This window comes from Cynara cardunculus, assembly GCF_001531365.2.
Source record: "Cynara cardunculus var. scolymus isolate 2C chromosome LG 15, CcrdV1, whole genome shotgun sequence".
Taxonomy (NCBI): Eukaryota; Viridiplantae; Streptophyta; class Magnoliopsida; order Asterales; family Asteraceae; genus Cynara; species Cynara cardunculus.
In genome coordinates, this window is record NC_037542.1 from 10,958,783 (window position 1) to 10,971,948 (window position 13,166).

The 13,166-nt window shown below is 38.4% G+C and overlaps 1 protein-coding gene and 1 long non-coding RNA gene across 4 annotated transcripts in view; both read left to right on the forward strand.

Annotated features, from left to right (window-relative positions):
* LOC112527809 (dihydrolipoyllysine-residue acetyltransferase component 5 of pyruvate dehydrogenase complex, chloroplastic-like) overlaps positions 1-6,807 on the forward strand; it is an 18,234-nt gene extending 11,427 nt beyond the window's left edge. For both annotated transcript variants that reach the window (XM_025138620.1, XM_025138619.1), the window contains exons 2-7: positions 1,001-1,888; positions 2,398-2,589; positions 2,684-2,771; positions 6,198-6,268; positions 6,365-6,448; positions 6,539-6,807. In XM_025138620.1, the coding sequence (XP_024994388.1) occupies positions 1,028-1,888; positions 2,398-2,589; positions 2,684-2,771; positions 6,198-6,268; positions 6,365-6,448; positions 6,539-6,643 (1,401 nt within the window). In that variant the 5' untranslated portion in view covers positions 1,001-1,027 and the 3' untranslated portion in view covers positions 6,644-6,807. The remainder of the gene's footprint in view (positions 1-1,000; positions 1,889-2,397; positions 2,590-2,683; positions 2,772-6,197; positions 6,269-6,364; positions 6,449-6,538) is intronic.
* A 1,415-nt stretch (positions 6,808-8,222) lies between these two features.
* LOC112528358 lies at positions 8,223-12,326 on the forward strand. 2 transcript variants are annotated; one of them, XR_003070812.1, is made up of 7 exons: positions 8,223-8,440; positions 8,740-8,781; positions 9,074-9,099; positions 9,942-10,016; positions 11,091-11,179; positions 11,886-12,029; positions 12,126-12,326. It is a non-coding gene; the product is annotated as an uncharacterized LOC112528358 (long non-coding RNA). The 2 variants fall into 2 exon arrangements; XR_003070811.1 differs by lacking the exons at positions 11,886-12,029; positions 12,126-12,326 and adding an exon at positions 11,526-11,871.
* Positions 12,327-13,166: the final 840 nt, after the last annotated feature.

The window sequence follows — 13,166 nt, forward strand, 5'->3', positions numbered from 1 at the left end:
GAACTTGCCTTAATGAACAACTCTTGAATACTAAGATACAAGTCAACAAAGCACGATTTCAAAAATTGAACATAATTGGGCTTTCGGCTATAAGATTAGATTTTCTAAATACGGGGTATTATAGTCATCTTGGGGAAATCAATTTGTGATTGAGGGAAGCAATGAGAGCATGTCTGAGATAGTGGTGGGAACCTAAATTCTGAGTATAGCATTGATAAGTTGTACATTAAGCTTATAATGTCGTAATTAGGACATTTTAAGAAATTATGCATTAAAAAGCAGTACCATATGCTTTATAGGTTGTTTTTAGGACTTCAGTTTAAATGCTTTATAAGATAGTATAGTATATTGGGGGCATTTTTTTGGTTTCTGCTGTGAGCATCAAAAAGATCAGGACAGGCCCTGGTTGTAGTTGTTAATCTCATTTACTGCTGCATTTATTCAATCTGATTTGCTGCTGGAATCTATTGCTTATTCATTTGATTTGCTGCTGAATGCTGATGTTATTTTGTTTAATCTGAATACCTTATTTCTTATTCTGTTTGAATATAAGCTCTCTGTTTGGAATTGATTTCTTAGAGTTTACTATTGTATTTGGTGTCAATATGTCCGAAACTTTCTTGCCTGTCATTTCACAAGAAGCACCAGGCAACGAGCTTGAAAATTGACCCAAAATGGACAAACTGATCCCCTGTAATTATTTTATAAGAAATTTTTATTTCATAATTAAATAATATTTTATTTTTATTTCATAATTAAATAACATTTTATTTAATATAGAGTAATTAATTTTGGAGAATGCTATTTGCACCCCCTTTCATGTCAGAATCAGGTCATTTCAGGCATTGGGAATGTAAAAAGCATGTATTGATGTTGATGTGTATGAGGAAGAAATTCATGGATAGGGGTGCATTTAGCAATGCATAAGGGTGCATTTAGCCCACCCCTTAATTATTGTGCCAACACTAACAAAAGATCCTGGATTTGCCATTGTCTGCAGTCTTTAAGAAATCGACCACAACAATCAATGATGGCTCAACTCCTCAACTCTTCCTTCACTCCCACCTCTCCCTGCCTTCGCCGTCAATCTATGCCTTCACTCACTCAACCCACCTCCCGAAAACCCCAAATTCAAGCCAAGATTCGAGAGATCTTCATGCCGGCATTGAGTTCCACCATGACTGAAGGAAAGATCGTCTCTTGGGTGAAGTCCGAAGGCGACAAGCTCTCTAAAGGCGAGTCAGTTGTCGTCGTAGAATCTGATAAAGCCGACATGGATGTTGAGACATTTTACGACGGCTATTTGGCTGCCATCATGGTTGAAGAAGGCGGAGTTGCTGCCGTCGGCTCCGCTATTGCCCTCCTTGCAGAGACTGAAGACGAAATTCCCCAAGCTACATCCAAGGCGAAAGAACAATCTTCTTCCTCATCCTCATCTGCTGCTCCCTCATCGCCTCCTCCAGTAGAAACAAAAATACCWGATTCCRTCCCTGTTGCAACTGTAGTGAAGCCGGTTACAGTAACGATGGTGGCTTCAACACACCCAGCTTCTGATGGAGGGAAGAGGATTGTGGCATCTCCCTATGCGAAAAAGCTTGCTAAGGAATTGAATGTTGATTTGAGTGGTGTGGTTGGTAGTGGACCGATGGGAAGGATTGTGGCCAAAGATGTAGAGGCTGCAGTTGTTGCTGGGGCTGTTGCTGTTGCTGCAGCGGCTGAGCCAACTAAGCCGCTGTCTACTGCTCCAGGGATTGAGTTGGGTTCTGTTGTTCCRTTTACTACAATGCAGGGTGCTGTYAGTAGGAACATGGTTGAGAGTCTTGGAGTGCCTACATTCAGAGTGGGGTATACAATTACCACTGATGCCCTTGATGCACTCTATAAAAAGGTAAACTTTTGATCAATTGTTATTATCCAACTGTAATTGGCTGTTCATTTCCATTTTGTTTGAATGAATCTGCATGGTTTTGAAGTTTACATGAACTAGTTGAAATTGATATTGAGGCTTTATTACTTGTGGAATGAGTGTTTTTATTCAAAAGAAAAAGAAGAGTAGAAATGTAGAATTCTACAAGCAAGCCGATGCTCCTTTTGACCAGAGGGTTGTTGGATCATGATAATGACCTGTTTGCTAATAGAAAATGAAAGGCCATATGCAAATGCTTCTGCTTCTGCTTCTGCTTCAACCTTCACAAAGCGGAGGAGTTTTAGGGCACTAGGATTGCCTGGGGTTGAAACAGGGTTTTAGGTTATCCAACAAAATAATGTTCTCATGATGGTTGTCTACAGGTCATGTAAACTTTATATGAAGTGCAGCTTTTTTTTTAGCATTTGTTCTTTATGTTTTTCCATCATTGTATATGTTTACTATCATCATCTACATGTATCAATTTGTAGATTAAGGGGAAGGGAGTGACTATGACAGCACTGTTAGCCAAGGCCACAGCGCTTGCATTGACTAAACACCCTGTTGTGAATTCAAGTTGTAGAGATGGGAAGAGCTTTACATACAACAATAGTATCAACATTGCAGTTGCAGTGGCCATAGATGGTGGGTTGATTACTCCTGTGCTGCAGAATGCTGATAAGGTAAACTTCTATAGGCAGTCTTAGCTTACTTGATGGATACCTTGTTCTGGGGCATGTTTATATACTTACTTCAATGTTCTATTGTTTCTTTAAGGTTGATATTTATTCATTGTCGAGAAAGTGGAAAGAGTTGGTGGACAAAGCCCGGGCAAAGCAGCTGCAACCTCAGGAATACAGCACAGGTATTCTTTTTGTCTACTTCCCAATAATCATTTGAAGCATACGTCTATCTAAATATGTAGTGTTCTCTCGGTTCCACAACCAGAGTTCACTTTTGATTTGGTAATTCTTATCTAGTAAGGTTTTACATTTTGTTTGTATAATTTAAATTAGTTATCAATTTTTTTAATTTTCTAATGGATGTTTGAGGCAAAAGGTATTTGGTCTTGTGGCATCCCCCCCTCCAAGTTTCTCTTTGCTAAAATCATTTTTGCATTAGAGCGAAATAAGATAGCTCGGCAACTGGCAAGTTAATCAGTAACAAGAGCAACACAATTCATGTTGATTGTGGTGCCAGGTAGTGGTGGAAACTGAAAAAAACTGATGATGATGTTCAAGAATAATAGAATGAGTCAGTGGATGGTTTGTTTTATAATGTTGTCATCAAGAAGTTTGAGAGGCTGTTTGGTATTTGCAGAAGAGACTGAAGGATTTGGTGTAGAATGAAAAGTGCCTGTTTAATATCATCCAGTTCCACCTCCCCCAAACACTCCCTGAAGTCGTACATACCTCTAATAATTAATAACAAAAGACGAACCAGCTGAATTATCCCAAGGATTTAGGCTGACATTGAAGTCACCCAAACAGCCCATAAGCCATCCTCAACCAACTGTTTATGAAGCCTCAAACTTTCCCATAAGTGTCTTCTTTCCCTAACATTGTTTGCCTCATACGAAAAGGAACAGTAATACCTTCTTCCTCCATTAACAGGACTAGCCACACGATGAATAACCTATATTCTGCTCAAAAACTTCAAGCCTTAAAACATTTTGATCCCACAATCCCACTCAATGATGATTCTAGTCCTGCCATCACATTTAGCATTATTAGACACCAGATTCCATCTACCAAACACCTCTCCACAAACTTTAACAAGATGGCGCAAAGCTACTTCAGTTTCCAACACAGTACACACCTTGATATCTTAACTCATAATTAAGTTTTTAACTCTGTTTGTAGAGGCTTCATTCAAGCCTCTTATGTTCCAGCCTCCAGGTAGCTAACTTAATCATGGATAACATGTTTAATAACAGCACTATTATCCCCTCCCCACTCCTTGGGTCACATCCTCCTCGCTATCAATTTTCATAATAATACCAGTCACCCCATCATCAGAAGCAACATCATCCAGTTACACATTGATCAAAATAGGATTCCAACTGCTCCTTACTCCATTTTGCTATAACATCATTTGGTGGCAAAATCATTGACAGCTTGCTTCTCCTTTCCACAATCCCCCACATCCCACTCTATATCAGCTGCATTTAGCACTTTAAAGCTTTACCCAGAACTTCTTTGTCTTTATAAGAGCCCACCCCCTGTTGAACATCCTTTACCAGAACTTGAACCCTCCTGAACCCCTGAAGTAGAATTCTAATTCCCGGATTCCTCACAATCTGACCAGCCTTTGCAGCTGGACTATTACTCTCTACCTGTACACCCGACGTACCCGTCGTTGCCCCAGCTTGCTAGTTGATGCCCCTTGAACACTTCTTCCCTGTCGTTATTGCCTTGATCACACTGCACAAATGGAGCCCCTTAACTTGATAAGTAACTTCCTGAACATTTCTGCCCTAAATTCTATGGCTTTGACCACCATAACGCGTCCCCTGTGGTATCCTAGCACCTCATCCTCTGACCACCTGATAACTAGCAACTGTATTCCGCCTCCCAACCACCTGAACCATCCACATTATCCACACCAGCAGCATTACCCCTCTTGAGAGCATCCTTTAGAAGATTAGCTGCCACCTCTTCCACAGTTCTCGGTCTATCTAGACATTCCCCTGTACCATGTCCAAATATTTTGCAATTGTTGCAACATAATGGCTTTCATTAATAACCAACTTCAATTCTGACACCACTACTTTGATCCCCTTCCCTCTCCGGATATTTCACAGCCACAACCTCCATCAAGCCATCTTCAACAAGGACCTCGCAAACCGAACTCTTTCGGTATTTTTGTACATCTCTATAGGGACCTTGAACATTAATCCAAAGAGGAATATTTTGTGTTCTGGTTTTTCTCTAAACAAAGACCTGGCTCCCACTTATTCAGAAATAGAGAAACCTCGATCACCATCCATGCCCACTCTCCATCACTTTCCCCGTTCCAGCCTTACTTTTGAAAATAGGTTCTTTTATAATCAATTTAAAACCATCTGCTAGAGGTAACAATACAAACGATCCCACTACATCAGGACCCTTTCGACGTTGCACACAAGCCAAGGGTTTCTCTCTCAAAGTAACAAGCTCAGGGATCTGGCGAAAACGCTGCAGGTGCGAAGCGGTTCTCTCTCACCTAAAGAATGGATGAGAGAACGACGGCCATTTCTGTCCACCGCCCTTCTCACGGAGCCGTAGTGGAAGACTTTAGGCCTCCCACCATGCTTGTATAGTTCCTTGGATCAAGCCTTGAGTTCAATTCGTACTCCGAAAATTCCTTAGCAGCAGGGCTGCCCCTTTGTTGTTCTGTTGCGTGCCCTATCTTCTTAGATTCAAGATCAGGTCCAGGATTTGAGTCAAATCGACCTTTCAAAAGAAAAATCCAGCAGCATTCATGGATATCTTTTCAAAAGAAAAATCCAGCAGCATTCATGGATATCAGGTAATTTTCCTCACCGGATGAACATGGCAAGAGCTAAGAATCTTACCCGGTAAGAGCGATGATAAGGATGGAGAGCCTTACCCGGTAAGTGGGGGTGACGACGACTCTTACCCGGGTAAACGCTTACGGGATAAATTGTTGCATACGACACCATTTTGATGTACAACAATATTACCCGGTAAAATAAATTATAGTGTTAGACTCCTACTGATAAGCGCTTACCGGGTAAGTATTTGGGTAAATGGCCCCTAAGTCAAAACCCCACCACATCCGACTCAGATTATATTGAACAACTGGATACGCCATTCTTACCCCTACAAAATACCCATATAAGATGCAAAGCATACGCTTTATTACCCTGTTTATCTATTTCTACTATTTTCTATGTTCATATAAAAGTTTGATATAGTTATCAAAGTTTTTCGCTGTAGCAAGTCAACTAAATACTTTTCTCAAGATTTTACAAGTTGTATTAAATGTGTCTACAACATGAATCACAGGCGTGCACGGTTCAAGTGAATATACAACTCAATGAGTTGGTGTCGGTTAGAAAAAGCAAAGGTGTGAGTGTGACACGTCATCGATTCATCATAGTATACCTCATTAATTATGGGGAATATGGTTATTTTTTAATCTCTAAATAAGTCAGGGCTACTTAGGAACATCATATCTATCTTCGTATTAATTTTGCAAAAGAGCCTTTGATTGGACAAAGAGAAGTTGGAAAATGGAGTCAGATACTTGTGTTGAAAAGTTGGTGTAAATTAATCTCCTACTGCAGGTACATTTACCCTTTCCAACCTTGGAATGTTTGGAGTGGATCGGTTTGATGCCATCTTGCCACCAGGAACTGTGAGTTTTCATAATATTTAATTAATCTAAAGCAAGCATATGTTATGTTATACAAGTTTTTGATGGAGCTGATAAGCAGTTATTTGTGTCATGCAGGGTGCAATCATGGCTGTTGGGGCGTCTGAACCGACTGTTGTTGCCACCAAGGATGGCCGAATCGGCATGAAGAGTCAGATGCAGGTATGATTGCCGAGGAACACCGACATTTGTTGCACTGACACCACCTAATTTTAGTCGGTCATTCAGTTAATAACTGTGTTATTACTGCAGGTAAATGTTACAGCTGATCATCGTGTAATATATGGGGCAGATCTTGCTCAGTTCTTGCAGACTCTAGCAAAGATCATCGAGGATCCTAAAGACCTAACATTCTAGATGTCGGCCTTTACTTTTCTTTTCTTCTAGTATACCTTGAGGTTCTCCTTTTGGCATGAGGTTCAGTTAATTTTGGAGGATTCCCAAACTCTCTTTTGTGAAATTCCAAACTTACTTGCATGTTTTTAATGAAACTATTATTTGTTTCTTGCTTATCATTTTCACACAATAGTGCTATATATTATTTTTAACAAGTTAATTTGTGGAAATTATATCGAGACCATCGATCATCGTTTTATTACGTGTCTGAGGGTCTCCCGGATGTGGAAAGATGTTTTCCGGTGGTGGGGTTGGAGCCTACCATTGTTACCCTCACTTGTTGAACTTCTTTCTTGCTCGGACTCTCCATCTATAATAGCCTCACTGCTTTTCGATAGCGAGGGTGTTCAAAATATTGACTTTGTTTCGAAGTTCAACTTTTAAATGGATTTCAATGCGCATCAAGAACTGTACCATTTCGTGGCCCACATGGAGTGGAGGGTAATTCTTTGATGGCTTGTTTCGTGGCGTTGGCTTCCCTTTCGTGCTCGTGTTTAGCTTTGGTCTTGAGTCGTGTTTTGTTATAGTGAGTTTTGTTCGTGTTTTTGCTTCTTTTGAGGGTTCTTTGCTCTGTTTTCGTTGTTGGTTGGTCTTGTTTTTTTGCTTCTTGCAGAACAATTGGCCGTTTCTCTGATGTTCTGTTTTAATATTATTGTTTTAATATTATTGTCTTAGCTTTCCAAACCTAGAAAAAAAAGTTGATTGAGGTTATTGGTGATGTTGGTTCCATAAGGTTGTGTTTGGTTGTATGGGACGAGTCGGGACAAAAAAAGGTCCCATGTTTGACATGGCATGGACAATAATAGTCCCATGATTTCCATCCTCCATCCCATCCAGTTTGTGTAACAAACACTATGGACCGTTTACAAAATGCTTACTTGGGTAAGCGCACCAAGTTATATTACCTTACCGGATGAATATGGTAAGGACCAAAAATCTTACCCTGTAAGAACGAGGCAAGGACTAAGAGTCTTACCCGGTAAGTGATGGCAATGACTCTTACCACGGTCAGCTCTTACCGGGTAAATTGTTAGATAGAAAGCCGTTTTTGTTGACTAAAATTTTACCCGATAAGTAAATAATAATATTAAATTTTACCGGTAAGTGCTTACCGGATAAATGTCTAGTAAACGTTCCCTATCTACTACCTAAAGCATGGGTGCATTAAGGATCTGTAGATATTTTGGGTGCATTTAGGATCTGATATAAGACAAAGCTAAACAAAGAAAACATTATCCCACACTCCATATGATATTGCCTGGGTGAATACGGAATTGTATGAAACAAAAATCATTGAAATGGGTGGAATAAAAAATTGTATGAGACTAAGTTGCGGAGAAAAAAATGAAATGGGTGTATCTATACTATCTTATAATGCATTTGGCTAAATCTCTTAAAACTCTTAAACTCTTAAAGACAACCTCTATTGCTTTAGGTACAACCTACTAAAGCATGTTATACCTAAAACCCTCCATCCGTATCCCTAAACCCAATCCCTATCCCCCCCGCCATCCCCGATCTGCTTATCCCTAAACCCAATCCCATTTTTATCAGCAACCCTATTCCTAAACCCAATCCCTTTTTATCGTCATCCATATCCTATAAACAAAATCGATTCCACCATGAACAGAGATTTTGATGAAATCGATACCAACCCAATTCGATCTCTCGGTGTCCAGGTGGATCTAGACTCTGTACTAACAATGGCGTCTTGAAGAAGAATGCTTCTCGAGATCATGATCGTCGGAGATCGAGCAGGTATGTGTTTATCTCTCCAAATTTAGGTCAAAATTTCACTTAGAACCACCKTTGATTCTGAGWTCATGATATGATTGAATACGAAATTAGTTCAATCATAGGAATTAGGGATTGTTTACTTGGGTCTCATCTGGTATTCAAAGTTGTCCTTTAACTATGTACATATCTAAACTTTAATTAACTTTTGAGAGGCTATTATATATACTGCTAATCCCCCATGTCTCCCTCTCTCCCTCTTTTTCTTAATGTGTGCTTTACAAGCACATGATTAGTGCTATTGCTTTTGATGGTTCATGCAGTGAATGCTTCAGAGTTTGGCCTTGAAAGACTATATCTTATTGGTGAGTGGCTGAAGTTCTGTGTTTTTTACTGGGCAAACATGTGGCAACAAACAAACTCACCATCATTGTTTTGCTTATAATCAATACTTACACCAATTATGCACTCTCTTAGAAAAGGGGAAGAAATTGGTCAGTTATTGTTGCCATGGATTTGTTCTTTTTCATTTTACTGTCTATTGGATTGATTTCAAAGTGTAGGGATCATGGAAGTTTTTCCTTTGCTACATACATACTGTAGTTTGCTGTATAACTTGTATATGTTGCAATTTTACTGATCTACTTTCTTTTGCAGGAATTTGCTTTATGTCCAATGAGTTGGTAAGAATTTCACATTTTATCCYKGTAGTGTTGCTACTTCATTTTCAGCATAGTAGCCTCTTATCTGAATAGTAGGATTCTAAATGCAGATGGTTTTGTGATATGTTTATAAGCATTTTTACCAATCTGCATGTGGCCTTATGACCTGATGCATGTGACATCATTTCTGAAGCTTCCATGAGACCGAGTGAATGTGTGTTCTTCTTTTTTGTTTTCACTAAACCCTGTGTGAATTAGACATTTATCTGGAATAAGGGTGAAATGAACAACTGTTAGGGACCGTTTACCAAACGCTTACCYGGGTAAGCGCTTACCAGGTCACATTATCTTACCRGATGAATATKGTAAGGACCAAGAATCTTACCCGGTAAGGGAGGGCGACGATTCTTACCACGGTARGCGCTTACCGGGTAAATTGTTACATGCGATGTCGTTTTGGCGGACTAAAATCTTACTCGGTAAATAAATAGTAGTGTTAAAWTTTACCGGTAAGCACTTAYTGGGTAAGTATTTGGTAAACGGCCCCTTAGTCTATTTTTTGTGCTGAATGAACAATTTGAATCGTAGAAAACCAKTTTAATCTTCTTTAATAAAAAACCACTGTTTGACAAATATATTCTATATGATAAAAAACTTAACAATCTAGAAGTTATTTAAATAGAGAGTATATAATCTAAGTCAAATAGCYAAGTCCAAGATTGAATGGCCCTGCTSTGTGTGTGTATGCATAGATATTATATTAGCCTTGTAGGTTTAAGAAACAGAAACATAATGCTTGTTGTATATTGTGGTTTTGAATCTCCATATCAAATTGGTTTTTTTAATTGTGGATGGCTCTACAGGGTTGAATCTCGTCTATCGTAGAACCGAATTAATTGTTCACGCGATTCATACGATTGTTCCACACTCGATTCAAGGTAATTAATTGATCATCTGTTGATAGTGTGATTTATTTAAGGCTTTGCTTCCATTCTTGCACGTTCTCTTGATAGTGTGATTTATGAGTTCAATCAATGATCAAGTATTTAGATTTCTATTTAGATTGTTTTATTTGCAAAGAATGTGTGTGTGTGTATATGTTATCACCTGCTGTCATTTGCAATGACAGAGCCACAGAAGTTTTTCTCAAGGTAAGATCAAAACTTTCGTGGCAGCTGTTGTCCAACAGCTCTTTTTCGCTTTAAACGTCAATTTCATCTTAGAAGTAGTCCAAATCTGCAGAAACTCAAAACTTAAAAGTTGTGGGGCTGTTTGTTAGCTTTCTAGATCATCTTGAATAACTTAAATCCGAGCTCGAACGAGTTAGATATGCTTGAAATACCATAGTCTCGTAAAGCTGTCAAAAATCTTYTTTTTGTCCCTTTTTCGCTCCAAAGTGTTCCGAACCTATCAACATCTAAAAACGCATCAATGTTGTTCAGTTTTACCATTTTAGTGTGTTAAAGAGGGRTGCTTGATRTGAAAATAAGGTAGCTTTTAGCGACGGATCACCTATTGTTGGTATATTTTTTGGTTGATATGGATGCTGAACAAAATATTGGTTTCTGCTTTACCCACAATATTATTTCCAATTCTGGTTTATAAGATTTACTTTCTTCTTACAAGCTGAATATATCCAATCATTTGACTGTCAAGCTACTTGATTCACTTCATTATGTCATAGGATTTATATTTCTGATTTATATAGCTTATGCCATAATCTCAAAATTCATATTGGTGAACTGCTATGTATTATATGTATGTATGTATGTATGTGTGTGTGTGTGTGTGTGTGTGTGTGTGTGTGTGTGTGTATATATATATATTCTGGCCTTGTACTATCTTTTCGATTTTTTTTGGTTCATCAGCAAGTGGTTACTTGCCTAAAAGTAGCTGAATCTTTCAACAAGCATTACCTATTATTTTGGTTAAGCCAATGCAGGAGTACTTCTTTCATTGTCATATGAACTAGGTTTATGTTAAAGTTGATGTCCTTTTATCACTTGCAATAGGTAACTAAGGTGATGGCTAGGATGGCTTCTGCTGATATTATGTGTGTTGGTTCGAAAGTTGTGCGAGAAAAGTTCTCTGGCATCATCAGGTAATCATCTTTTTTAAATTTTTGTATGTTAAGAAGGTTGTAAGCATTGCATTCAACTTTATTTTTTTGGAGTAATTTACCGGTTCAAACTTCAAATTCATGGCTCCCAAAACGACTCTGCATATAACCTGGGTTTTGGAGTATTGATTTTCAACAATGATTTCCCTGAGGTATTGATTTACATTTCGCGGCTCCCTAGCGATTTCTCTGAAGTATTGTCCATTTTCATTTCAAAACCTTAGCGATTTACATTATGTGTTGGTGTTTATTGTAGCCAAACTTTCATATACGTGTGTGTGTGTGTGTGTGTGTTTTTGGGTTAAAAGGATAAACTGTCATATGTTAGGGTTCTTGTGTGGTGAAGAAGGAAATTAGTTTGGAGCGACCTGGCATAGCTGGCTGGAACTTCAATTCGCTCGGATAGCAAGATTTTTGGCACTGCTGGCTGGGATCACAGGTTAGTACAATATACTAGGGGTGTATGAGTTGAAACTGCCAAACCGAATCAAACTGGACAGTTTGGCTTCTTTTTGAGAGAGCCAGGTTCAATCCTGTTAAAAGAAATTTTCGAAGTGATGGGCGTGATTTATGGTTTCAAGTGTTGAATGAAATCAAACCACCCCCATCTTTGATTTAACAGGTTCATAACTACATTTAACAGGTTCATGTGAAATTTGAAATTTATAGCGATTCTTGTCACCTGTAGGAAYGCTCTGAGGAATGCAAGGAAGCTATTCCATCTTTGATTTTTGCTGCTGCAAGATTTGCTGATTTGCCTGAATTGAGGGAAGTCAGAAGTTTATTTACTRAGAGATGTGGGAATTATCTTGAACCTTATRTCAACCAAGAGGTGCTTGCCTTCTTAAAGCATGGTTTTTATATAAAAGATATATCTTCTACTTTAATTAAGTTTTCAAAACTAAAAAGGAAACAATCATGTGATTAGTTTGTCAAAAAGTTGAAACCAGACCCTCCCACTAAAGAAATGAAGCTTCAAATGATGCAAGAGGTTGCACTTGAATMTGATATACAGTGGGATTCCAAGGCTTTGGAACAGTCATTGTATAAACCACCTCCATTTGTACAAGTAAACCATTCTCTCCCTTCAACTACTACCCATTATCATCATTATAGCCAAGTTATAAGGGGAAAGGATACAATTCAAGTTTTAGAGGTAACTAATCTATACTACTTTATAAACCAGATTTAAAAAAAGTCTTAAAAACATTAAGTTAGGGTCTTAACTTTAGAAATGCAATGCTAAGAGTCCATTATACTCACAGTAATTTTTCTTAACTGTTGGTAACTTATGTTGTTCTTTTAAGATCACATGCATGTCCAGTTTACTTTGAAGTCTAAACACAATGAGGGTAATGGGTCGTTTACCTAAACACTTACCGGTAAGTGTCTACCGGTAAAATTTAACACTATCGCTTACTTATCGGATAAGATTTTATTCACCAAAACGCATCGTATGCAACAATTTATCCCGGTAAGCGCTAACCATGGTAAKAGTCGTTGCCCTTAATTACCGGGTACAACTCTTGCTGCTTGTTTTCGCTYTTACCGGGTACTATTTTTAATCCTTGCTATATTCATCCGGTAAAGTAATGTGACTTGGTAAACGCTTACYMGGGTAAGTGTTTGGTAAACGGCACCTAAGTTAGGGTCTGTTTGGTTTGGCTAATTTGGCCAATGTCTATAGTCTATGAAGCAACATCAATTCAAACATTCTTATCATACATATGTAGTCTAACATTTTCTACAACTTGTTTTGCTGTAGAAACAGTCTACTACTGTTGGTTTGTATCAAAACARTCCCAAACAATCTTAAACTACTGCTTGTTTTGTTGTTTTCTGTGTGTTTTTCTAAGTAACATTTCTTTGGGTCTTATCACAGTAATTTCATAGGAAAATGTTGACCTAGAAAGAAAGGTGAAAGTATTAGAGCTTAGAACAAATTACATGCAAATTGTACTCTCTAGAT